This window comes from Sphaerodactylus townsendi, linkage group LG15 (genome assembly GCF_021028975.2).
Source record: "Sphaerodactylus townsendi isolate TG3544 linkage group LG15, MPM_Stown_v2.3, whole genome shotgun sequence".
NCBI lineage: Eukaryota > Metazoa > Chordata > Lepidosauria > Squamata > Sphaerodactylidae > Sphaerodactylus > Sphaerodactylus townsendi.
The window spans coordinates 1,864,500-1,888,289 of record NC_059439.1 but is presented as its reverse complement, the minus strand read 5'-3'; the positions used below and the strand labels follow the sequence as shown (position 1 = coordinate 1,888,289).

Genomic DNA, 23,790 nt, shown 5'->3' with positions numbered 1-23,790 from the left:
TATTTCATTTCGTGTATCTTCATATTACATACATAAATCCAAAATTCATAATTCATAAAGGATATCCATCCATATTTCGTAATTCCAAATTCATAATTCATAAGAACAAAAATCTATTTTTTCAGTCATCCATACACCGGAGTATATACGTTCTATTTCATCATTATCCAGTTTTTGGCAGTCCACTTAAGTACCATATCTAAGCAAACAGGAAACGCTTTGCCCATAAGTCGTGTTTTTCGACTACTTCTTCAGCAATATATGCTAATATATCTAATTTGTATAGGCTTCCTACGGATAATCTGAAAGTAAATCCAGAAATATTGTACATCAGTAACAATGTTTTTAGAACTGTATACCATCAGAAATATAGTTTCATTCATACTCTGGTGTATGGATGACTGAAAAAATAGATTTTTGTTCTTATGAATTATGAATTTGGAATTACGAAATATGGATGGATATCCTTTATGAATTATGAATTTTGGATTTATACATGTAATATGAAGATATGTGAAATGAAATAAGACGACAAAACTGGATAGATAATCGTAAGGAACATTTCACATCAGCTTGAGTGCAACAGTTTGTTGTAGTTTTGAGGTAGTGCAAGCTGCACTCAGTTTTTGTAACTGGCTATGTTAAATATGCCATCAGCCCAGTGGTGGGATCCAAAAATTTTAGTAACAAGTTCCCATGGTGGTGGGATTCAAACAGTGGCGTAGCGCCAATGGGGCTGGGCGGGGCACGACGGGGGCGTGGCCGGGCATTCTGGGGGCGGGGCATTAATAATTTCTCTGTTACTGTAAAAAACTCTTACTGTAAAAAAAAGTTCCTAATTTCCAGCTGGTATCTTTCTGTCTATTTAGCAAGTCCTATCGTCTACTGCCAACAGAAACAGCTACTTCTCCTCTAATTGACTGCCTGTCAAATACTTAATACTTTCAAATACTTAATTTTGTGTCAAGAAATCAAAAGAAGGAGACTTTCCTTAAATAAGAAACTTTACCATACTTCTAAAACATGTTTTTAAAACAGCCCGACAACAGGGAGAGTTATCCCGTTTTCTACCTTCGCTAACCAGCCACATAGGAAACAACAGGACTTGATGATTTTTGGACCTAATGGAATTTCTAACAAAAAAGCAGACCCAATTAGTAACTCCCTCTCGGCACACACAAACAATTAGTCACCCACTCTCGGGAACTGGTGAGAACCTGCTGGATCCCACCTCTGCATCAGCCATATAAAAATGTGGGGGATGGAGCTGTGGTGGGATTCAAATAATTTAACAACTGGTTGTTTACAAGCACCATTTTAACAACCGGTTCTGCTGAACCTGCACCCTGTGGTTTCCTGCATGTTGGACTTGCCCCTGTTCAGGTACCCGTCTCCTGCCGTCACCACCACAGCACTAGCAGTGGATCCAGCCTGGGCAGTAGCCCCTTTGGGAACTGGTCGAGCAACCAGTCAGCTTTCTCTCCTCCAAGGGAGGAGGAGCAGGTAAGGAAGCCTCCGAGGGGTGTTGGGCTGATGGGGAGCCAAGAACCTAATTCTCCCCCCCCCCCATCCCAAGCAGCAGCCTGAGAAACCCCTCCTGTAGACCGGAAGGCCCCTCCTTCCCTCCCCTTTATCCGAGAGCTCCGAGTTGAAAATTGCAGCGCTGGGGAGCCGTATGCAGTGGTGGGATTCACATAATTTAACAACTGGCTGTTTACAAGCACCATTTTAACAACCGGTTCTGCCAAAGTGGTGCGAACCAGCTGGATCCCACCACCAGCTGTATGTTAGCTACTGTCTACCTGTGAAATCTACATAGGTCAGAGGGTTCGGAGGCAATTCCTTTCCTCTGGTTTCTCTTCCATGTGACATATGTCAATAGCGCAAAAGAGGATTCTCGGGCTCCCCAGAACCACAAAGCTGGGAAGGTTCCTTTCAGAATGGGAGCAGGGGAAGGGATGCTTCTCTAGGGCACCCGCAGCCAGGAGACGTCTTATACCCCAACATGCCTTCTTCTTGGTTCTTCTCCTCAGTTCAAGATCCTTGAAAAGGCAGGAGTGCTTCACCGGACCAAAACAGCTGAGAAAGGGAAGCGCCTGAGGTAAGGGCATCTTGCCTGCTGCGTCCCTCTGCGTTGTGGCTTTCCTCCATGTCTCAGCAAATGGCTGAGAAGCACAGGACTTATAATTTAAAGTGCACTGAGCTTTTCAGGGAAAAGAAACATTTTTTAAAAAATTTGACTGGAAAGTAGGCAAGGAGAGTAAGGCCATCAGCGGCGTAGGGGGTTAAAGAGCTCGTGTATCTAATCTGGAGGAACCGGGTTTGATTCCCAGCTCTGCCGCCTGATCTGTGGAGGCTTCTCTGGGGAATTCAGATTAGCCTGTGCACTCCCACACACGCCAGCTGGGTGACCTTGGGCTAGTCACAGCTTCTCGGAGCTCTCTCAGCCCCACCTACCTCACAGGGTGTTTGTTGTGAGGGGGGAAGGGCAAGGAGATTGTCAGCCCCTTTGAGTCTCCTGCAGGAGAGAAAGGGGGGATATAAATCCAAACTCTTCTTCTTCTTCATTGGGAGAACCAGCCTGATGTCGTGGTTCAGAGCGGCAAATTCTAATCTGGTGAAATGGGTTTGATTCCCCACTCCTCCACGTGAAGTCTTCTGGGTGACTTTGGACTAGTCACAGTTCTTTCAGAATTCTCTCTGCCCTACCTGCCTCCAGAGGCGTATCTAGGGGAAATGGAGCCCGGTGCAAAATCGGAGTTTTGCTCCCCCCCCCCCCCATGTTCGTTTGTGGTTTTTTGTATTTTTTAGTGTTTTTTCAGTTTTCGGCCTGCAGGGGCATAGTTTTTAGGCTAGCAGCATCACATTTTCAGGGTATCTTTGGGAGACTCTTATGATGATACCTCCCACGTTTGGTGAAGTTTGGTTAAGGGGGTCCAAAGTTATGGACCCTCAAAAGGGTAGCCCCCATCTCCTATTAGCTCCCATTGGAAACAATGGGAGATGGGGGCACCCCCTTTTGGGATCCATAACTTTGGACACACCCCCAACCAAACTTCACCAAACCTGGCTGGTATCAGCAGGAGACTATCCTGATCCTTAGTGAAGTTTGGTTCATTGAAATTTGGTTCAGCTAATAGTAGATGGGGCTTCCTTTTGAGGGTCCATAACTTTGGACCCTCAAAAGATAGCCCCATCTACTATTAGTTCCCATTGGAAACAATGGGGGTCCATAACTTTGGACCCCCTGAACCAAACTTCACCAAACTTGGCTGGTGTCAGCAGCAGTGTCACCGGACAATATCCTGAAATTTTGGTGCTGCTATCCTAAAAACTGCACCCCCTGCTGGCTGACAAATTTAAAACACTAAAAATATCAAAATTACATTTTTTCTGGGGGCCCCCAGGCGCGCGCCTGGTGCGACGCACACACCCCTTCCCTGTGGTAGCTACACCACTGCCTCACAGATGTCTGTTATGTGTGTGTTGGGGGGGGAAGGGGGGGAAGTGATTGTCAGCCACTTTGAGACTCCTTAAAGGTAGATATATATTTTTTAAAAAACCAAAGCTAAGTGACTTGATCTAGATTTAGGGGAACAGCTTTAAAATGGTGGGATCTATTATCATTCCCCAAAGACTTGCTGCTTGTGGGGCAGACAAGAGGGGGAGTGGTGGCGGCAGCATCCTGAGCTTTATTAATTTCCAGTATATAAAAACATTCCACATAGAACATCCACATTTATACATTAACCCCTAAAATGGTGAATTCCTCCCCAATCTCTCTAATCTAGCCTACCCCCCTAATCTAGTCACATTGTTCCTTCACTCCCTTCACATGACCCCAACCCCAACCCTAACCCCTTTACTCTACCCTTCAAGTCGGTCCCATCCCTATTCCCTCCCCCACCCCTAACCCTAGACTTGACCCCACAAAATTCCCCCTTTACAGTGCTATGCTAAAATATCCCTCTCATCTTTTCTCTCTCCCCTATAACATCTCTATATACTTTCATAGTGATTTAACCTTAACCCAAACACATAACATTAATTACTATTTTAATCTTTTATTTTATTTTCTAAACTCATGGTGGCGAACCTTTGGCACTGCAGATGTTATGGACTACAATTCCCATCAGCCCCTGCCAGCATGCCAATGCTGGCAAGGGCTGATGGGAATTGTAGTCCATAACATCTGGAGTGCCAAAGGTTTGCCACCACTAACCTAAACTGGGAGCAGCAGTGGCGTAGTGGTTAAGAGCAGGTGCGTTCTAATCTGGAGGAACTGGGTTTGATTCCCCGCTCTGCCGCTTGAGCTGTGGAGGCTTATCTGGGGGATTCAGATTAGCCTGTGCACTCCCCACACACGCCAGCTGGGTGACCTTGGGCTAGTCACAGTTCTTCGGAGCTCTCTCAGCCCCTCCTACCTCACAGGGTGTTTGTTGTGAGGGGGAAAGGAGTTTGTAAGCCCCTTTGAGTCTCCTACAGGAGAGAAAGGAGGGATATAAATCCAAACTCCTCCTCCTCCTCCTCCTCCTCCTCCTCCTCCTCTTCTTCTTCTTCTTCTTCTTCTTCTTCTTCTTCTTCTTCTTCTTCTTCTTCTTCTTCTTCTTCTTCTTCTTCTTCTTCTTCGTCCTGGCACAAAGTCCTGAATCCCTCCTTTACACAGATGACACAGCCCTTGCGTGGGTGAGGTGGGGGGATGGCGTTGCTGCACAGGGGCTTTATTGAAGTGGATTTCGTCACGGCCATGAACACAAAGGGCTTTGAGAGGGGATTAGGTCAGTACATGGCTGACAACCCCATCAAGGGCTGCTAGCTGCTGAAAATAAAGGGAACCTCTATGTCCAGAAGCCGCAAACCTCTGAACGGCAGGGCTAGGAGGCAGCATCAGGGACAGGCCTCAGCTCTGCTGGGCAATTGGCGGGCAGGCTGTTGTGTGAAACTAGATGCTGCACACAATGGGCCGCAGAGGTGGACCCAGCAGGGCTCTTCTGACCTTCTTAACACTGTATTGTCGAAGGCTTTCACGGCCGGAATCACTGGGGTGCTGTGTGGTTTCCGGGCTGTATGGCCGTGTTTCGCCTGCATCTGTGGCTGGCATCTTCAGAGGATCTGATGGTAGGAAAGCAAGTGGAGTATATATACCTGTTCGGACTGTCCAGGGTGGGGAAAGAACCATTGTCTGTTAACAAGTAAAGGGTGCAATTAGCACATGTAAACCTAGCTTGCTAATTGCACCCTTTACTTATTAACAGACAGTGGTTCTTTCCCCCACCCTGGACACTCCCATTGCCATGCTGGCAGAGGCTGATGGGAATTGTAGTCCATGAACATCTGGAGAGCCACAGGTTGCAGACCCCTGGCCTAAATGCCGCAGCAGAGCAGGGTGAGGCAGGAACAGGGGTTACGGTTGGCAGAGGACTGAGGGCAGCCAGGATCTCTTTCTTCCATCTCTGTCTTTCATGCCGCTCGAATGAGTCATCCTGGGCCCTCTCTCTCTTCTCCTCCAAGAAAGAACTGGAGTTCCTCGTGGACCGTTTTGGAAGGGGGTGTCTTGACGTTTTTCAAGGACTCGAAGCATTCCTCTTCTGGCAGCGTGGTGAGTCTTTGGCCTCTTTTAAGGACAGAGAAAAGCCCCGCTTAGAAGTTAGGACGGGAGCAGGTGCAACTTTTCTGTCCGTGCAGACATCTGCAAGAAAGAGACGAGCGTTCACTTTACCAGAGAATTGACTCATTCGGCTGTACGTGCATTGACTGTAACACGAGAATTGCTCAATACACTGTACACAGGTTGAATATATGTTCCAAGTTAGTTAGTTAGTTAGTTAGTTAGTTAGTTAGTTAGTTAGTTAGTTAGTTAGTTAGTTAGTTTGTTTGTTTGTTTGTTTGTTTGTTTGTTTGTTTGTCAAATTTCTAAACCGCCCACCCCTGAAGGGCTCTGGGCGGTGTACAGTCGGCCAGAAACAGTATTACATACAATAGGCCAAAACAACAGTACACAGAATAAAATAAATTAAATCAGGTTAAAAACAATTTACAACATTCATAAAAATAGCAGCATCAACACAGTGCAATACGATACAACAAAATTATAACAGAATCATAGAAGTATACGGTGCCCAAACCAAGACCGGGCAAGGGAGCAGTATAGATTAGATGTTATATTGGGCGTGCCGATGATGGAATGGCACGCAACACAGGGGCATCCCAGAGGGGGAATCCGCGGCCGGCCTCACCAAAAGCCCGGTGGAACAGGTTTAATCTTCTGAGGGGACAGATGGTAGAGGAGAGACTCCAGATGGCCGCTGGGTTTAGGGTTGCCTGGTCTTCCCTTTTCACTGGCCGGGGAATGGGGGGCGGGGTGGTGGAGAAGGGCTGTCAGCATGGTATGCGGGTTAAAACGGGTGAACTCTATTCTGGAGAACCAGGTTTGATTCCCCACACCGCCACATGAGTGGTGAACTCTTATCTGGCAAACTGGGTTTGTTTCTCCACTCCTACATTCTGCTAGGTGACCTTGGGCTAATCACAGTTCTCTCAGAACTGTCTCAGCCTCACCTACGTCGCAAGGTGTCTGCCATGGGGAGAGGAAGGGAAGAGGAGTTTGTAGACCTCCTGGAGACTTCTTACAGGAGAGTAAGGTGGGGTATAAATCCAACTTCTTCAGATCCAGGTTGGGAAGCTCCTGGAAATTTGGGAATGGAGCCTGAGGAGGGCAGGGACCTCAGTGAGGTACAAGGCCACGGAGCCCACCCTCCAAAGTCTATTTTCTCCAGGGGGGCTGATCCCTGTAATTTGACGGTCAGAGGTAATTCTGAGGAGTCCCCTGGTCCCATTTGGTGGCCGGCCTCCAGAATTGGATCTGAAGGGCTTTCCAAATCTCCACAGCCCAGCTTTTGTGAAAAGTGTTGTGACTCTTGGGCCTCCCTTTTGAGCTCTTGTTTTCTTACCAGTTTAAAAACGGTTGGCTCTTCATGAAAAGCGTAGAGAAACTTGGAGCCCGTGTGTAAAAATAACTCTGAATATCGACTTTTGTGTGGATGATGGGTGCCCTAAGCTCCAGGAAGGCCGAGTGGAGCTTTTGATGGGAGTAGAGCACAGTTGCTCTGTGGCATAGGTGTCAAACTCACGGCCCTCCAGATGTCACAGACTACAGTTCCCATCATCCCCTGCCAGCATCATGCTGGCAGGGGATGATGGGAACTGTTGTCCATAACATCTGGAGGGCTGTTCTCTGTGGGATGGAACCAAGTTGATTGCTATACAAATTGGGGGATTCTTCTTGCTGTTGTGATCAGAAACACAAGAGGGACTTGGATACCACAACTGTCTTCTTGTTGGATTATAAACTTAATTTTTAGCAGAGTACGGAATAAGAGACCTTGAGACCGTTGCTGCTTTTATATAAAAGAGTTTGCTTGCTAACAGGAAGGGTTTACATGGAAGAAAATAAAGAATAACTTTTGATCCTAGTACAGACTGAGGTAACTGACCAATCGCTTAATCCACAGGTGTCAAACTCGCGCCCCTCCAGATGTTATGGACTACAGATGATGGGAACTGTATTCCATAACATCTGGAGGGCCGGGAGGTTGACACCTGTGGCTTAATCAGTTGAGCTGACCATAAAATTCTGACCTCGGTATCTAATTAGCATGCAAGTGGTTAACCCCTTTCTATCTGAATTGTGACAGACACGTGCAAATCCCAACACTTCTCCCTTCCCTTCCTCTCCAGAAACATCCCTCTGCGCTGAGCAGCCCGGAACACACAGTGGATCTTCGTGGAGCAGTTCTCTCTTGGGCCCCCAAGGACAAGTCCAGCAGGAAACATTGCCTGGAGGTAAGGAAGTGGCCGTCTGCCCAGGTGACTTCTGGCTCTTGTTCTCATAGCTCTTCCGAGCTCCTCCGGCTGTGACCGGAACGTCGTGACCTCCCACGGGTGTCTTTTGTGGGGTTTTATCGCCATCTGTTGTCTATTGCTCTGCTTCTTTAAGTCTTAATTGGTATGACTATTTATTCTATCGATTGTACTGTTTTTATTGTATTATTTTATTTAGTCCCTATTGATGTTCGCTGCCCTGAGCCCTATTCGGAAGGGCGGGTGGGCGGGCGGGCGGGCGGGCGGGCGATAGGTAGGTAGGTAGGTAGGTAGGTAGGTAGGTAGGTAGGTAGGTAGGTAGGTAGGTAGGTAGGTAGGTAGGAAGGAAGGAAGGAAGGAAGGAAGGAAGGAAGGAAGGAAGGAAGGAAGGAAGGAAGGAAGGAAGGAAGGAAGGAAGGAAGGAAGGAAGGAAGGAAGGAAGGAAGGAAGGAAGGAAGGAAGGAAGGAAGGAAGGAAGGAAGGAAGGAAGGAAGGAAGGAAGGAAGGAAGGAAGGAAGTCACAGGGTCTGCAACCTGCAGCTCTCCAGATGTTCATGGACTACAAATCCCATCAGCCCCCTGGGATAGGATTGCAGACCCCTAGGATAGGATAGGATAGGATAGGATAGGATAGGATAGGATAGGATAGGATAGGATAGGATAGGATAGGATAGGATAGGATAGGATAGGATAGGATAGGGATGGAGGGAGGGAGGGAGGGAGGGATGGAGGGATGGATGGCAAGGAGTACAGCTGCCCAGCTGTGGCACAGAGGGAGCAGCCGGGCCCCAGACGGCTGGCCAGAGCAGGTCTGGATTAGAAGTCTCTGGCTGTCCTTCTGCAAACACCTGTTCAAAAGAAAGCTGCAAGAGGTTGCAGGAAGATTTGCAGTGTTTGTCCGCCTGCTGCAAAGTTGCATTACTTCACCCTGTCGGTTTAGCAAGCTGCTGGGGGCAGAGTGGAATCCTCTCACTTCTGAAATGTCAATGGGGAGAAAGTAGTTGCCATTTCTTACCAGTACTGATCCTCGGGGGGGTGGGGGGGGGGCTGTCATTGAAGCAGAAGACGGAAGGTGTTTGTGTGGCCGCATTTATACCAGCACCAGCCCATTTCAGCTTACCGCCACCCTGAGTGAGGATGGTGTTCGTTTAAAACAAGGTTGGGGGGGAGGGGCTGTCTTGTGCTGCATCCTGTAAGCTGCAAAGTAAGGGCCTTAGAAACACAGAAATATAGACTGGAAGAGACCTGAAGGGTCATTTCATCTAAAGGAAGCTCACAGCCACTCCCACCCCCATCAGTGCTCTCTGCCCCGAGGAAGGCATAAAACAACCGAGATCCCTGGACCAATTTGGCCTGACCCTCCTGACCCCAAAGTGGCAGTCGACATTACCCTGAGCCTATAAGAAAGGGCCCAAGAGCCAAGCACTGGCTCATGCCTTCCTGATGTCCCTCTCCCAATCTGCCTGAATTTCTAGTGAGTCACAGAGTCAGAATTGCTGCCGGATGGCCATTTAGCCCAGGGGTCTGCAACCTGTGGCTCTCCAGATGTTCATGGACTACAATTCCCATCAGCCCCTGCCAGCATGGCCAATTGGCCATGCTAGCCAATTGACCATGCTGGCAGGGACTGATGGGAATTGTAGTCCATGAACATCTGGAGAGCCACAGGTTGCAGACCCCTGATTTAGCCTCTGCTAAAAACCCACCAGGAGGAACTCTCTGTCTTCACGTCCCAGATTGAACCATTTCAGCCATCTCTCCCAGACTGATGTTGACAAAATAGTTGCGAAGCTGCGAAGCCTCTCCATCCGTGCCCATCTTAACAGCTGTCAGCTAGCAGAGATGTGGTACGGTCCCCCCGGGAGCCATTACCAACCTGTCCCTGGGCTCCTGGGTCTTCCCAAGGGGTCTGAAGGAAGAGGCAGCAGTAATACTGCTCTTGAACAAACCACCTTTAGGTCTGACAGATCCTTCAAAATACCAATGTCCAATGTCCCGTCTTTGTTTCCTGGGTGAGGTAGCTGAGAGAACTCTGTGGAGCAGTTTCAGGTTTTTCTGGAGGACACATCAGCTCTGGAGAATTAGGACTAATAAGAATTAGGACTAATAAGAATTAGGACTAATTAATTAGGACTAATAAAAGGAAACACTTCTTCACGCAACATGTGATTGGTGTTTGGAATATGCTGCCCCAGGAGGTGGTGATGGCCACTAACCTGGATAGCTTTAAAAGGGGCTTGGACAGATTTATGGGGGAGAAGTCGATTTATGGCTGCCAATCTTGATCCTCTTTGATCTGAGATTGCAAATGCCTTAACAGACCAGGTGCTCGGGAGCAACAGCCGCAGAAGGCCGTTGCTTTCACATCCTGCTTGTGAGCTCCCAAAGGCACCTGGTGGGCCACTGCGAGTAGCAGAGAGCTGGACTAGATGGACTCTGGTCTGATCCAGCTGGCTTGTTCTTATGGACCCGTTTTAATCCAGCTTCTGACCTGGCCACAAGTTGGAGACCACAGTGGTCCCCCTCACAGACAATCTCTGGAGATCCTTGGCCCGAGGCGGATTGAGGCTGCTGTTATTGCTTGACTTGAGAGCCGTGTTCGATACAGTCAGCCACAATCTTTTGACTCACCACCTTGCTGGCGTGGGGGCAGGTGGGACAGCATTACACTGGCTGGGCTCATTTCTCCAGGGTTGAGAACCAAGGGTAGCACTCAGGAAGAGTACCTCATCACGCCACTCATTCATGTGTGGGATCCCGCAAGGGGCAATCCTCTCATAAGAACATAAGAAGGAGCCTCCCCCACCCCCCCCCCCCCCCCCCCCCCCCCCCGCCCACCCCCCCCCCCCCCCACCCCCCCCCCCCCTCACCCCCCCCCCCCCCCACCCCCCCCCCCCCCCACCCCCCCCCCCCCCCACCCCCCCCCCCCCCCACCCCCCCCCCCCCCCACCCCCCCCCCCCCCCACCCCCCCCCCCCCCCACCCCCCCCCCCCCCCACCCCCCCCCCCCCCCACCCCCCCCCCCCCCCACCCCCCCCCCCCCCCACCCCCCCCCCCCCCCACCCCCCCCCCCCCCCACCCCCCCCCCCCCCCACCCCCCCCCCCCCCCACCCCCCCCCCCCCCCACCCCCCCCCCCCCCCACCCCCCCCCCCCCCCACCCCCCCCCCCCCCCACCCCCCCCCCCCCCCACCCCCCCCCCCCCCCACCCCCCCCCCCCCCCACCCCCCCCCCCCCCCACCCCCCCCCCCCCCCACCCCCCCCCCCCCCCACCCCCCCCCCCCCCCACCCCCCCCCCCCCCCACCCCCCCCCCCCCCCACCCCCCCCCCCCCCCACCCCCCCCCCCCCCCACCCCCCCCCCCCCCCACCCCCCCCCCCCCCCACCCCCCCCCCCCCCCACCCCCCCCCCCCCCCACCCCCCCCCCCCCCCACCCCCCCCCCCCCCCACCCCCCCCCCCCCCCACCCCCCCCCCCCCCCACCCCCCCCCCCCCCCACCCCCCCCCCCCCCCACCCCCCCCCCCCCCCACCCCCCCCCCCCCCCACCCCCCCCCCCCCCCACCCCCCCCCCCCCCCACCCCCCCCCCCCCCCACCCCCCCCCCCCCCCACCCCCCCCCCCCCCCACCCCCCCCCCCCCCCACCCCCCCCCCCCCCCACCCCCCCCCCCCCCCACCCCCCCCCCCCCCCACCCCCCCCCCCCCCCACCCCCCCCCCCCCCCACCCCCCCCCCCCCCCACCCCCCCCCCCCCCCACCCCCCCCCCCCCCCACCCCCCCCCCCCCCCACCCCCCCCCCCCCCCACCCCCCCCCCCCCCCACCCCCCCCCCCCCCCACCCCCCCCCCCCCCCACCCCCCCCCCCCCCCACCCCCCCCCCCCCCCACCCCCCCCCCCCCCCACCCCCCCCCCCCCCCACCCCCCCCCCCCCCCACCCCCCCCCCCCCCCACCCCCCCCCCCCCCCACCCCCCCCCCCCCCCACCCCCCCCCCCCCCCACCCCCCCCCCCCCCCACCCCCCCCCCCCCCCACCCCCCCCCCCCCCCACCCCCCCCCCCCCCCACCCCCCCCCCCCCCCACCCCCCCCCCCCCCCACCCCCCCCCCCCCCCACCCCCCCCCCCCCCCACCCCCCCCCCCCCCCACCCCCCCCCCCCCCCACCCCCCCCCCCCCCCACCCCCCCCCCCCCCCACCCCCCCCCCCCCCCACCCCCCCCCCCCCCCACCCCCCCCCCCCCCCACCCCCCCCCCCCCCCACCCCCCCCCCCCCCCACCCCCCCCCCCCCCCACCCCCCCCCCCCCCCACCCCCCCCCCCCCCCACCCCCCCCCCCCCCCACCCCCCCCCCCCCCCACCCCCCCCCCCCCCCACCCCCCCCCCCCCCCACCCCCCCCCCCCCCCACCCCCCCCCCCCCCCACCCCCCCCCCCCCCCACCCCCCCCCCCCCCCACCCCCCCCCCCCCCCACCCCCCCCCCCCCCCACCCCCCCCCCCCCCCACCCCCCCCCCCCCCCACCCCCCCCCCCCCCCACCCCCCCCCCCCCCCACCCCCCCCCCCCCCCACCCCCCCCCCCCCCCACCCCCCCCCCCCCCCACCCCCCCCCCCCCCCACCCCCCCCCCCCCCCACCCCCCCCCCCCCCCACCCCCCCCCCCCCCCACCCCCCCCCCCCCCCACCCCCCCCCCCCCCCACCCCCCCCCCCCCCCACCCCCCCCCCCCCCCACCCCCCCCCCCCCCCACCCCCCCCCCCCCCCACCCCCCCCCCCCCCCACCCCCCCCCCCCCCCACCCCCCCCCCCCCCCACCCCCCCCCCCCCCCACCCCCCCCCCCCCCCACCCCCCCCCCCCCCCACCCCCCCCCCCCCCCACCCCCCCCCCCCCCCACCCCCCCCCCCCCCCACCCCCCCCCCCCCCCACCCCCCCCCCCCCCCACCCCCCCCCCCCCCCACCCCCCCCCCCCCCCACCCCCCCCCCCCCCCACCCCCCCCCCCCCCCACCCCCCCCCCCCCCCACCCCCCCCCCCCCCCACCCCCCCCCCCCCCCACCCCCCCCCCCCCCCACCCCCCCCCCCCCCCACCCCCCCCCCCCCCCACCCCCCCCCCCCCCCACCCCCCCCCCCCCCCACCCCCCCCCCCCCCCACCCCCCCCCCCCCCCACCCCCCCCCCCCCCCACCCCCCCCCCCCCCCACCCCCCCCCCCCCCCACCCCCCCCCCCCCCCACCCCCCCCCCCCCCCACCCCCCCCCCCCCCCACCCCCCCCCCCCCCCACCCCCCCCCCCCCCCACCCCCCCCCCCCCCCACCCCCCCCCCCCCCCACCCCCCCCCCCCCCCACCCCCCCCCCCCCCCACCCCCCCCCCCCCCCACCCCCCCCCCCCCCCACCCCCCCCCCCCCCCACCCCCCCCCCCCCCCACCCCCCCCCCCCCCCACCCCCCCCCCCCCCCACCCCCCCCCCCCCCCACCCCCCCCCCCCCCCACCCCCCCCCCCCCCCACCCCCCCCCCCCCCCACCCCCCCCCCCCCCCACCCCCCCCCCCCCCCACCCCCCCCCCCCCCCACCCCCCCCCCCCCCCACCCCCCCCCCCCCCCACCCCCCCCCCCCCCCACCCCCCCCCCCCCCCACCCCCCCCCCCCCCCACCCCCCCCCCCCCCCACCCCCCCCCCCCCCCACCCCCCCCCCCCCCCACCCCCCCCCCCCCCCACCCCCCCCCCCCCCCACCCCCCCCCCCCCCCACCCCCCCCCCCCCCCCCCCCCCCCCCCCCCCACCCCCCGCCCCCCCCACCCCCCCCCCTCCCACACCCCCCCCCCCCCCCACAGGACTACAATTCCCATCAGCCCCTGCCAGCATGGCCAATTGGCCATGTTGGTAGGGGCTGATGGGAGTTGCAGTCCATGAACATCTGGAGAGCCACAGGTTGCAGACCCCTGTTGTAGAACGTTGCTGTGTGTTCCAAGTGTGAAGCTAAAAACAGGTTCTGGGACTCCACTCCGGATTAATCTCTATGGAAATGATGTTTTGTCTCACTCTTCAAGGATGCCCATGAGATTCTACCCATGTTCTCTTGTGCTAGGAAATGTTGTGAGGGAAGAGGAACTGTAAATAATGGGAAAACCCCAAATGATGAAAGTGGAAGCACTTTTTTGACCTTTTAATGTTTAGGGTTGCCAACTTTTTTCATCTCCGGGTGCTCTTGTGCTTTCAGTAGCCCATATGAAAATATAATCTGTCAACCTCTGTGGATCAAGCTACTATAAAAGACCCGAGAGAGATACCTGGCCATTTTGTCTTGGTTAGATGGCAACTCTGATTTTAAAGAGCTGAAGTCAAAAAGCCCTGAATAGGAGAAGCAGTGGCATAGTGGTTAAGAGCAAGCGCACTCTAATCTGGAGGAACCGGGTTTGATTCCCCGCTCTGCCACTTAAGCTGTGGAGGCTTATCTGGGGAGTTCAGATTAGCCTGTGCATTCCCACACACGCCAGCTGGGTGACCTTGGGCTAGTCACAGCTTTTCGGAGCTCTCTCAGCCCCACCTACCTCACAGGGTGTTTGATGTGAGGGGGGAAGGGCAAGGAGATTGTCAGCCCCTTTGAGTCTCCTGCAGGAGAGAAAGGGGGGATATAAATCCAAACTCTTCTTCTTCTTCTAAGTGGAAACACCACGGCAACAAAAGCCCTCTTGCCTTCTTGGGCTCCCTTTGAATGCTCTGACCTTTCTCCTTCCAGACCCATCGTTGACCTGATGAGCACAATGGAGACCCAGTCAGAACCCTCAGAACTGGAGCTGGACAACGTGGTGATAACAAACCCACATATTGAAGCAATCCTGGAGAACGAAGACTGGATTGAAGATGCTTCGTGAGTCATAGGGTTGCCAATTGCTGTAATTGCCCCTCAAGCCGCTGCCTGAGCTGCTGTATGTCAGGGAATCTTCTGTCTCCTGATGGGAAAATGTCAGTAATTGAATGCTCAATAACAGTGCAGGGAGAGCAGAGGTGTAGCTACAAGGGTACCGGGGTGGGGGGGTCTGGGGGGGGGCAGCAAAAATTTCAGGGGTTTTTTTGGGTATTTTTAGTGTTTTAAAGTTTTTGGCCTGCAGGGGGCGCAGTTTTTAGGCTAGCAGCATCAACATTTCAGGGAGTTTTCAGGGGACTCTCCTGATGATATTACCCAAGTTAGGTGAGGTTTGGTTCAGGGAGTCCAAAGCTATGGACTCCCAAAGGGGGTGCCCCATCCCCCATTGTTGCCAATGGGAGCTAATAGGAGATGGGGGCTACAGTTTTGAGGGTCTATAACTTTGGCCCCCCTGAACCAAACTTCACCAAACCTGACTGGTATCATCAGGAGAGCCTCCTGAAAACGCTCTGAAATTTTGATGCTGCTAGCCTACAAACTGCGCCCCCTGCAGGCTGAAAACTGAAAAAACACTAAAAAATACAAAAAACACAAACGAGCTGAGGGGTGGGGAGCAAAACTCAGATTTTGCACCAGGCTCCATTTCCCCTTAGATACGCCTCTGAGGAAGAGGAAGAGCTGAATGCTGTTGGCAGGGAGATTAGGGAGGTGCATTATGGGAAGAGGGCCAGATTCTGAAGAGGAGACTGAAAAGCGAAGCAGTCCTTTGGCAGTGTCTGCTGTGATGAAGCTCTAACTTGTGGCCCTTTCCTCTTTCTTCAGGGGCCTGGTTTCCCACTGCATTGCTATTCTCAAGGTAAGTTCTTATTTTTGGACAGCTCTAGGGGCAGCATGCCCTTAAAGAAGGCATTTGGTCCAGGGTATTGTGAAAGCCAGCGTGGCGCAGTGGTTAAGAGCAGGTGGACTCTAATCCGGAGAACCAGGTTTGATTCCCCGCTGCTCCACATCAGCTGTGGACTCTGATCTGGTGAACCGGATGTGTTTCCCCGCTCCTGCATTCCTGCTGGGTGACCCTGGGCCAGTCCCAGTTCTCTCAGAACTCTCTCCAGGAGTTTGTAAGTCCTTAGCGGAGAGAAAGGCTGGGGTTTAAATCCAAACTGTTCTTCTCTTCTGTGGGAGGTGCAGGGAGGGCGAGAGAAACAGGCCAAGTTGGCCGCACTGATTTGCATCTCTCCTTGGGACAGATCTGCCACACCCTCACAGAAAAGCTGGTTGCCATGACGATGGGTTCGGGGGCCCAAATGAAGTTGCCAGCCAGCCTAAGTGACATCATTGTGGTCGCCAAGCGGATCAGCCCCAGGTGAGAGCCAAGGGATGCTGGTGAAGTAGAATTTGCCATGGCAGGGGCTCTTGGGATGCAAGCAGACTCTGGGGCCAAAGGGATGGCTTTTGGTTATGCCTGTGTAACCTCTAACTGTGGGTTCTGTGGGGCAGAACTTGGAATGAGTTTGCAACCACAAATGTTAAAAACAAAATGGTTTACTTTCTTAACATATAACATCAACATTTAACATCACACTTCAAGGTCCCGTTCAGGTTGCATTTTCAAGTCCTTATATTTACAGTCTACTGATACTGCCAAGTCCAATTCTTCTTTGCAAGTGGGTTGGCTCCTGAAGACTCCAAGGGCTTGGTGAACAGGATTCAACATGATGAAGGTTTCCAGGAGAACTCTCACCCATTACAACCACAAAAAGAAACCCTGAAACAATAAACTCCAACATTTACAACATAGCAAAAATAAACAACTACCTTCCCACTAGTTCCCAACAACATTGCAGTTACCTTAACAAGGTGTTAAGGGCTTATACAATCAAGGTCCGAGTCTGGTAGCCTCGTCTCCTCCAAACTACATGAGCTCTGCAGCCTTCTGCTGCTTTGAGTCTCCACCCCTTTCTGGGTCAACCCATTCTGAGCATGGGGGTTACACCGGCATGCTAATAGGAATCATACAGCTGTTCAGGGATTTCCGTCGCACGTAGCTGTATTTTGGTGTCAACATGTTTTTATTACCAGGTTGAAAAAAGAAAAAAAATCCATTCCTAAAATGGGAAATCCACCTGATAACAGTGGCCAGAGCAATGCGGCTGTCAGAATGGTGCACTCTGGGAGTTCCCCAGCATCGTACACGTGCAAGCTGGGAAAGGCTGTTCAGAGGTCTTAATGACCAGCTCCGGAGAATTAGCATTCCCACACTTCCCCTTTCTGGAGTCACTAATGTATGGCATAGGTGTCAAACTCGCAGCCCTCCAGATGTTATGGACTACAGTTCCCATCATCCGTGCCCTCCAGATGTTATGGACTACAGTTCCCATCATCCCCTGCCAGCACAATGCTGGCAGGGTATGATGGGAATTGTAGTCCATAACATCTGGAGGCACGGATGATGGGAACTGTAGTCCATAACATCTGGAGGGCCACGGATGATGGGAACTGTAGTCCACAACATCTGGAGGGCTGCGGATGATGGGAACTGTAGTCCATAACATCTGGAGGGCCGCGCGTTTGACACCTGTGTTGTATGCGGAGCAGCAGTCTGCAGGCACGTGAGATTCTGAAGGGTGGGCTGTTGCCAAATCCAGGGAGATATCCAGGCTCCGCCGGGAGGCTGGCAACCTGGCCTTTAACACATCCGTAATTTCTGTACAAGTGTATTTTGTAGAGATCAAAAAACATCTGACGGAGATCAGAGAGATCCTCCTGCCCCAGGAACTGAACTACTAAGGTGTCTTCTTCAGAAATGTAGGGAGGACCTTTGATGCACCTGATCAGATACTGCTGGAAGATTATGGATGCCAAGTGGGATCAGTTCAGGATGTCAAGGTGTATATTTTATTGTGCAGTACATGCCATCTCTCTCCCCACCACCATCCGTTTGCTCTTTCTGTCCTCTCTTTCCTGGGAATTAGTCTCGTATTCATGTTACACTTGAGCTAGAAAAGGCCTTTGAGGAGCCATCTCTCTACCAAAGCCTGCCTTATTTTCCTCAGGGTCGATGATGTTGTCAGATCCATGTACCCCCCGCTGGACCCAAAGCTTTTGGACGCCAGGTGAGTAGGCTTCATTGGGTGGATTTAACTGTCTTTGATGACTGACACCCCAGGACTAGGGGAGAGGATATGGCTGCCTCAGCTGGCTCATGAGTTCTCAAGGGGTTGGATCCGGCTTGCAGGCCACATGTTTGGCACCCAGGGTCCAGGCCTTCTAGAGCCATCAACAGATGGCAAAATGTACAGATCATTTCCTGCCTAAAGCCTGCCCCTTCTGCCATTCCTCTGCTCTGGGGAAGTCACAGCTAGGACTGACAGGTAGGGAAAGTGGGAAGGAATCCTGGGCTGGCCTCTCGCCATGAAAAAAGAAGTGGTCACCCCGCCATACACTGTGATCCCAATCCAAACCAGGACCTCGGGCACCAACAATTTAGAGAAATGCTGGAAGTTCAAATGATTTCTTCTGGTTGGGTCCTTTGCTCTTTTTCAGGGGCCCTTTCCCCACTTTTACTCTTTAAGCCCCACTGCTACTTCCTCCCTCAAGTGGAAGCGCAGGGTCCGGCTTCCACTACAGGGTGGCAGCTATTAACGCGAGCCGCCCGGATCGCTGCCAGCTCTGCCCCCTCAGCGCAAGGCATCCCTGGCACTCCTCGAAATGGCATGGGGACGCCCAGGCGCGCACCAGAGATGCCGCGCGCTGAGAGTAGCGCTCAGCAAAGGTAAGTGGGGAAACGCCCAGTGATGCCCATATTAAGTGCAGCTTTACTGCCGCCAACATTAAGACACCGTTAACTTTGCTGACAGCCACAGAGGAGCGGGGAGAGGCCTGTGTTTTCCTCTCAAAAAGAGATGTGTCTTGTTCCTGAACTTTCCTGAATTTAAAAAGTTGATTAGGAGACATACCCTCGTCCACTTCCCATGCAAGCCTCCCCCGCTGCTTTTACAAGGGGGCGTTCTTCCCAGTGTTGTTTTAAATGGGAGCATCCCCATAACATCCCGTGGAGGCTGAGCATGAAATCACAGCCTCCTGGAGCTTTTCCCTTGGAGCCAAAAAAACCTTCAAGGGAAAACTGCAGGGTGATGGGGGTGGGGGGTGGGCAGAGTGTTCCTGTGGACTTTCTACCGGGAGCCATTAAGAGGCAGGGCGGGGCTAAGCTGTGCCTTCAAAGTGGCCAGGGGCCAGGCCAGGGGTCTACAACCTGCGGCTCTCCAGATGTTCATGGACTACAATTCCCATCAGCCATGGACTACAATTCCCAATTCCCATCAGCCATGGACTACAATTCCCAACAGCCATTGACTACAATTCCCATCCGCCCCTGGCATGCTGGCAGGGGCTGATGGGAATTTATTTATTTATCATATTTATATACCACCCTCCCCCAAAGGCTCAGGGCGGTGTCCATCAGTCATAAAAACAATTTAAAACATATAATAATACATAAAATACTAAAACTTGCAGATGGCTTCAATCCCTCCCTCCCCCCTTTGTGTACCCACGGAGGCCAGATGTTCTTTATGGCGAAGTTGACATCATCCTGGCTGGCCAAATGCCTGGCGGAACAGGGCCGTTTTACAGGCCCTGCGGAAACTCTGTAAGTCCTGCAGGGCCCTGATCTCACCCGGAAGCCTGTTCCACCAGGTAGGGACCAGAGCCGTAAAAGCCCTGGCCCTTGTAGAGGCCAGCCGGATCGCCTTGGGGCCTGGGGTCACCAGTAGGTCCGCCTCCAATGAGCAGAGGGCCCTAGAAGGGCGGTATAGGGAGAGACGGTCCCTAAGATAAGCAGGGCCAAGGCCGCGAATGGCTTTGAAGGTCAATACCAAAACTTTAAACATGACCCATGAACATCTGTAGTCCATGAGCAGGTTGCAGACCCCTGGGCCAGGCTAAAGACAGAGAAAGGGGAAGAGCTGAGGGGCTGGTAGGCAGCCTTCCTGTCCTCTGCGTAGTCAGGAGCTCCAGCTGTTCCAGCAGAGCCCTGTGGGGAATTGTTGTCTACCTTTACTGAGCTGCTGGGAGCAGAGAGGCCACTGGGCAGAGTTACCAGCTGTGGGTTGGGAAATGCTTGGGGATTTGGGAGGTGGAGCCTGGGCAGGGCGGGGTTGGGGAATGGGAGGGGCCTCTGCAGAGTATTATGCCGTAGGTTCCACATTCCAAAGCAGGCATGTTTTCCAGGGGAAGGGGTCATCTGGAGATGAATTGTGATAGCAGTGCCTCCTGGAAGTTGGCGACCTTAGCACTGGGGAGTGAACTCCTCTCGCCCAGGTGTTGTGTGAGTGTGGCGCGTAGCTCTGATGCCAGCCCCTCCAGCATCATACAGAATAATATATGTAGAGAATACTCTGGTTTCTCTTCAGATCGCATAAATCTTAGGCCCCTTCCGCACACGCAAAATAATGCGTTTTCAAACCACTTTCACAACTCTTTGCAAGTGGATTTTGCCATTCCGCACAGCTTCAAAGAGCACTGAAAGCAGTTTGAAAGTGCATTATTCTGCATGTGTGGAATGAGCCTTAGAATATATGTAGAGAAACAAGACCAAGAGCTTCTCATATTAAGCTGAAGCGTCGGCACCACTGTCGTGTGGCCAATCTTTACCCTAAATGTGCTACTCTGGAGGTGGGGAAGGAAGCCAGGGGTCCGAGATGCTCCGTGTGCAGCATCAGCAGTGTCTCCAGTTTAGACAGGTTGGTTGCATTTGCGCAGCAATTGCTGGGGCTGTGTGATTTGCTCCTGGGAGGGGAACAGGGCGGGTGCAGAAGATGGGCCCCGACTTCGCCTCCGTTTTGGCCCAACTGAGGTCACCCCTGTTCCTTTGCAGGACAACCGCGCTGCTCCTCTCCGTCAGCCACCTGGTCTTGATCACCCGCAATGCCTGCCACTCGCCCAGCGGCATGGACTGGATCGACCAGTCGCTGTCTGCGGCGGAGGAGCACATGGCCGTGCTGCGCGAGGCGGCCCTGGCCTCTGAACCGGAGCGCGTTGCCCCTGGCGCTGAGGGGTTTCTCCAGGAGCAATCTACGATTTGACAGGCACAGCCGGAGGCTCTCAGACGTGCTTCTTCTTTGCCCCCTCTCGTCAGCCCTGTCAGGAGTAAGGAAGACAACCAGCCTCCTTCCTAGAATAGCTTTACTTTCTGGGGCACCTCTCAGAGCTCCGGAACAGAATTTCTGCTTGGTTGCCCCTTCATTCTGGCTCCCCTGGGTGTGGAACAGCAGAATCAAAGAGTTTGGGATTTGGGGGGTCGCTTCTCTGACAATAGAGGAGGGACTGAGTTGAGCTTTCAACTCTGGAAATAAGGCCAGAGAGGCAAAGGGATGAATGCTGAAAATCTTTGGCCTGGCCCCAAACAGCTTACCCTGTTTCCCCGAATATAAGACATCCCCAGAAAATAAGACGTAGTAGAGGTTTTGCTGAAGTGCGAAATATAAGGCATCCCCCGAAAGTAAGACGTAGCAAAGTTTTTGTTTGGAAGCATGCCCGACGAACAGAACACAGAAAAATAAGACATCTCCTGAAAATAAGACATAGCGCATCTTTGGGAGCAAAAATTAATATAAGACACTGTCTTATTTTTGAGAAACACGGTAGATGGTCCAAGGGAGCCCAGGCCAGTGGGCTTTCATATTTCCCCCCTCCCTGGATTGCGATGCTCTTGAAAGGCTCTGCTGTTCTGGATCCTGGTCTGTATTCTAGTGATTTGTGGTTTGAGTTTAGACTGGCCAGTTGCCCAGACTGGAAACCGTAGAGAGCTCAAAACCAGTGCACGGTACCTGTTTTCAGTTGGAACTTTTCCAGCATTTTCAGCTAGGCAGCTATAGTGGTTAAGAGCACAGGATAATGCCTGTTGGGTGACCTTGGGCCAGTCACAGTCGTCTCAGAACTCTTTCACCCCCACCTAACTCACAAGGTGTCTGTTGCGGGGAGAGAAAGGGAAAGGAGTTTGTAGGCCACCTTGGGTCTCCTTACAGGAGAGAAAGATGGGGTATAAAAACCAACTTTTCCTCCACTTCTAAGTGGGGCAAATTGACTTTGTAACCATTTTTAGAGATTTTTTCTGTACATGCAAGAAAACTCGGCCAGGATTCCCCCCCCCCCCCACTCCCCCACTGCCATGTCAACAGTAAGTCGCTGTTCATATGTTACGGTGAACACATGTATATCTGGTTCTGGAGGGTTTTCCGGGCTGTGTGGCCGTGGTCTAACCACGTGGTCAGACCACGGCCACACAGCCCGGAAAACCCTCCAGAACCAGTTGAATCCAGCCGTGAAAGCCTTCGACAATACATGTACATCTGTTTGTAAGAAAGAGCCACCAGATGTCCACTGCAGCCAGGTACAAGTGTAGATGTGGGGTTAAAATCACACATTCAACACCAGAATTATTCAACACATTTAAAGAGAAACAAAGTTTGTACTGCACGTGGATTGTGTGTGTGTTCATGGTCATTTGTGAACAGGGCTTCTATCTATGGATGAATTTTATCCTTTCCAAGTCACAAAGTTGTGGAAGACTCTTCAACTCACATTTGAGCTGCACACCTTCTTTCCGGTTGTGCGCTGTCTTGCCTCTGCAACTTGTGGGTTCTTCGCAAGTTGTACGGTTGAAACCTGAAGTAAGAAGCAACAGGTTCTGGGGTCAAGCCTTGGTGGTCCCTGTCTTTATCTGAAGCCCTAGTTCCGTGGTAGCAAACCTATGGCACTCCAGATGTTCATGGACTACAATTCCCATGTTACCCATAAGAAAATAAAGATAGGAACATCACCTAAACCTGGTCTCCCGTGTGTTTATTGAACGTGCCGCTCTTTTTCTAAGCTGGGGGGTGGGGGGTGTTAAAACCTGGCTGCCCCTTCGGTGGGTACACACTGGAGTGCATCCTTCCGCTGAAGGACGTGCCCCCTCCCCACCCGCCGCACAAGTGAAGGGGTCTGAAAGCGGTGCAGACTTGGGGGGGGAGGCAGGATGACGTGTTCGGACTGGCACTGAGCTGGTTCCCAAATTGCCTGTTGATTCAGGCTGGATCTGAATGAGCAACAAGCCCAGTTTGTGTTTTCTTTTTCAGTGGACTCTTGTGTCAATGTGGCGGCTGCCTGCATTGCAAGCAGCAGGGGCACACTCACACACACACCCCTCAAAAAAAACCCATTCGAAATATTAAGACATGGACGGGCTTCCTCGTCCAGACACTACACCCTCCCCCTACTCCTGTTGACCACCTTGAGGTCCGGGAAAAGACCCATCGGTGCAAGTCCAGGCAGGCATTCATCCGGTGCAACCTTTTCCTCCGTGGCAATGCTTCACTGGTTGGGTTTCCGCAGGTTCCTCCCCCTCCCTTAAAGGTCTAGGAGCCTTGAAAGGCAACAAGCAAAGGAGGTGAGCCTGATGGGCAAAGGGGATATGCCCTCAACTATTGACCTGGTTGCCTTCTTTGTTACTCACAGACAATGTTTCTCCACCCACCCTGGACACTCCACTTGCTTTCCATTCCTACCATCAGATCCTCTGAAGATGCCAGCCACAGATGCAGGCGAAACGTCAGGAGAGAATGCTGCTAGAACACGGCCATACAGCCCGGAAACCACACAGCACCCAAAAGGGGATATTATTTGCAGGGTTCAGCAACTGTGCTTAGAAAAGCTTTTGTTTTCTGCAAGTCTGAAAGAGTTAAATTTTGGAGGAGGGGGAAAAAAATCCACGAAGGGGGCACCCGGATTTGAACCAGGGACCTCTTGATCTGCAGTCAAATGCTCTACCACTGAGCTATACCCCCGCTCGTTCGGACGAGGATTTGCAAGCGGCCTTTTCAGCGAAGGAACTTCGACGCCAGCAAGTCCTACAGTGCAGCCGGCGGAACAGGAGGACAACGCGGCGCTCCGGTGCAGACATCAGCCTGCGACGCCCGAAGGGACGGCGCTCGACTCGGGCGGGAGGCTGGAGCGGCACTCTGCACATGCCCTTTAAACTTTCACATTAAATTTTCACTTTAAAGCAGCAAGAAACACGGGAGTGCTGCGGGCAAAATGGGCTTCTCGAGCCATTCAGT

General features: G+C 55.1%; 2 protein-coding genes and 1 non-coding gene across 3 annotated transcripts in view; 2 read left to right on the top strand and 1 right to left on the bottom strand.

Moving 5' to 3' along the window:
• LOC125444852 (rho GTPase-activating protein 27-like) overlaps nt 1-7,931 on the top strand; it is a 54,632-nt gene extending 46,701 nt beyond the window's left edge. The window contains exons 6-10 of the mRNA XM_048517579.1: nt 1,384-1,503; nt 2,034-2,101; nt 5,512-5,599; nt 7,738-7,842; nt 7,893-7,931. Coding sequence (XP_048373536.1) covers nt 1,384-1,503; nt 2,034-2,101; nt 5,512-5,599; nt 7,738-7,842; nt 7,893-7,931 — 420 coding nt within the window. The remainder of the gene's footprint in view (nt 1-1,383; nt 1,504-2,033; nt 2,102-5,511; nt 5,600-7,737; nt 7,843-7,892) is intronic.
• Nucleotides 7,932-8,593: 662 nt separating this feature from the next.
• TMEM98 (transmembrane protein 98) lies at nt 8,594-21,932 on the top strand. Its single transcript, XM_048517577.1, has 7 exons — nt 8,594-8,669; nt 9,644-9,872; nt 14,567-14,698; nt 15,518-15,551; nt 15,940-16,055; nt 17,746-17,805; nt 20,568-21,932. The coding sequence occupies exons 1-7, from the start codon at nt 8,594-8,596 to the stop codon at nt 20,773-20,775; spliced, it is 855 nt and encodes a 284-aa protein (XP_048373534.1). The 3' UTR covers nt 20,776-21,932.
• Nucleotides 21,933-23,445: 1,513 nt separating this feature from the next.
• On the bottom strand, nt 23,446-23,517 carry TRNAC-GCA. The gene has a single exon. It is a non-coding gene; the product is annotated as a tRNA-Cys (tRNA).
• Nucleotides 23,518-23,790: the final 273 nt, after the last annotated feature.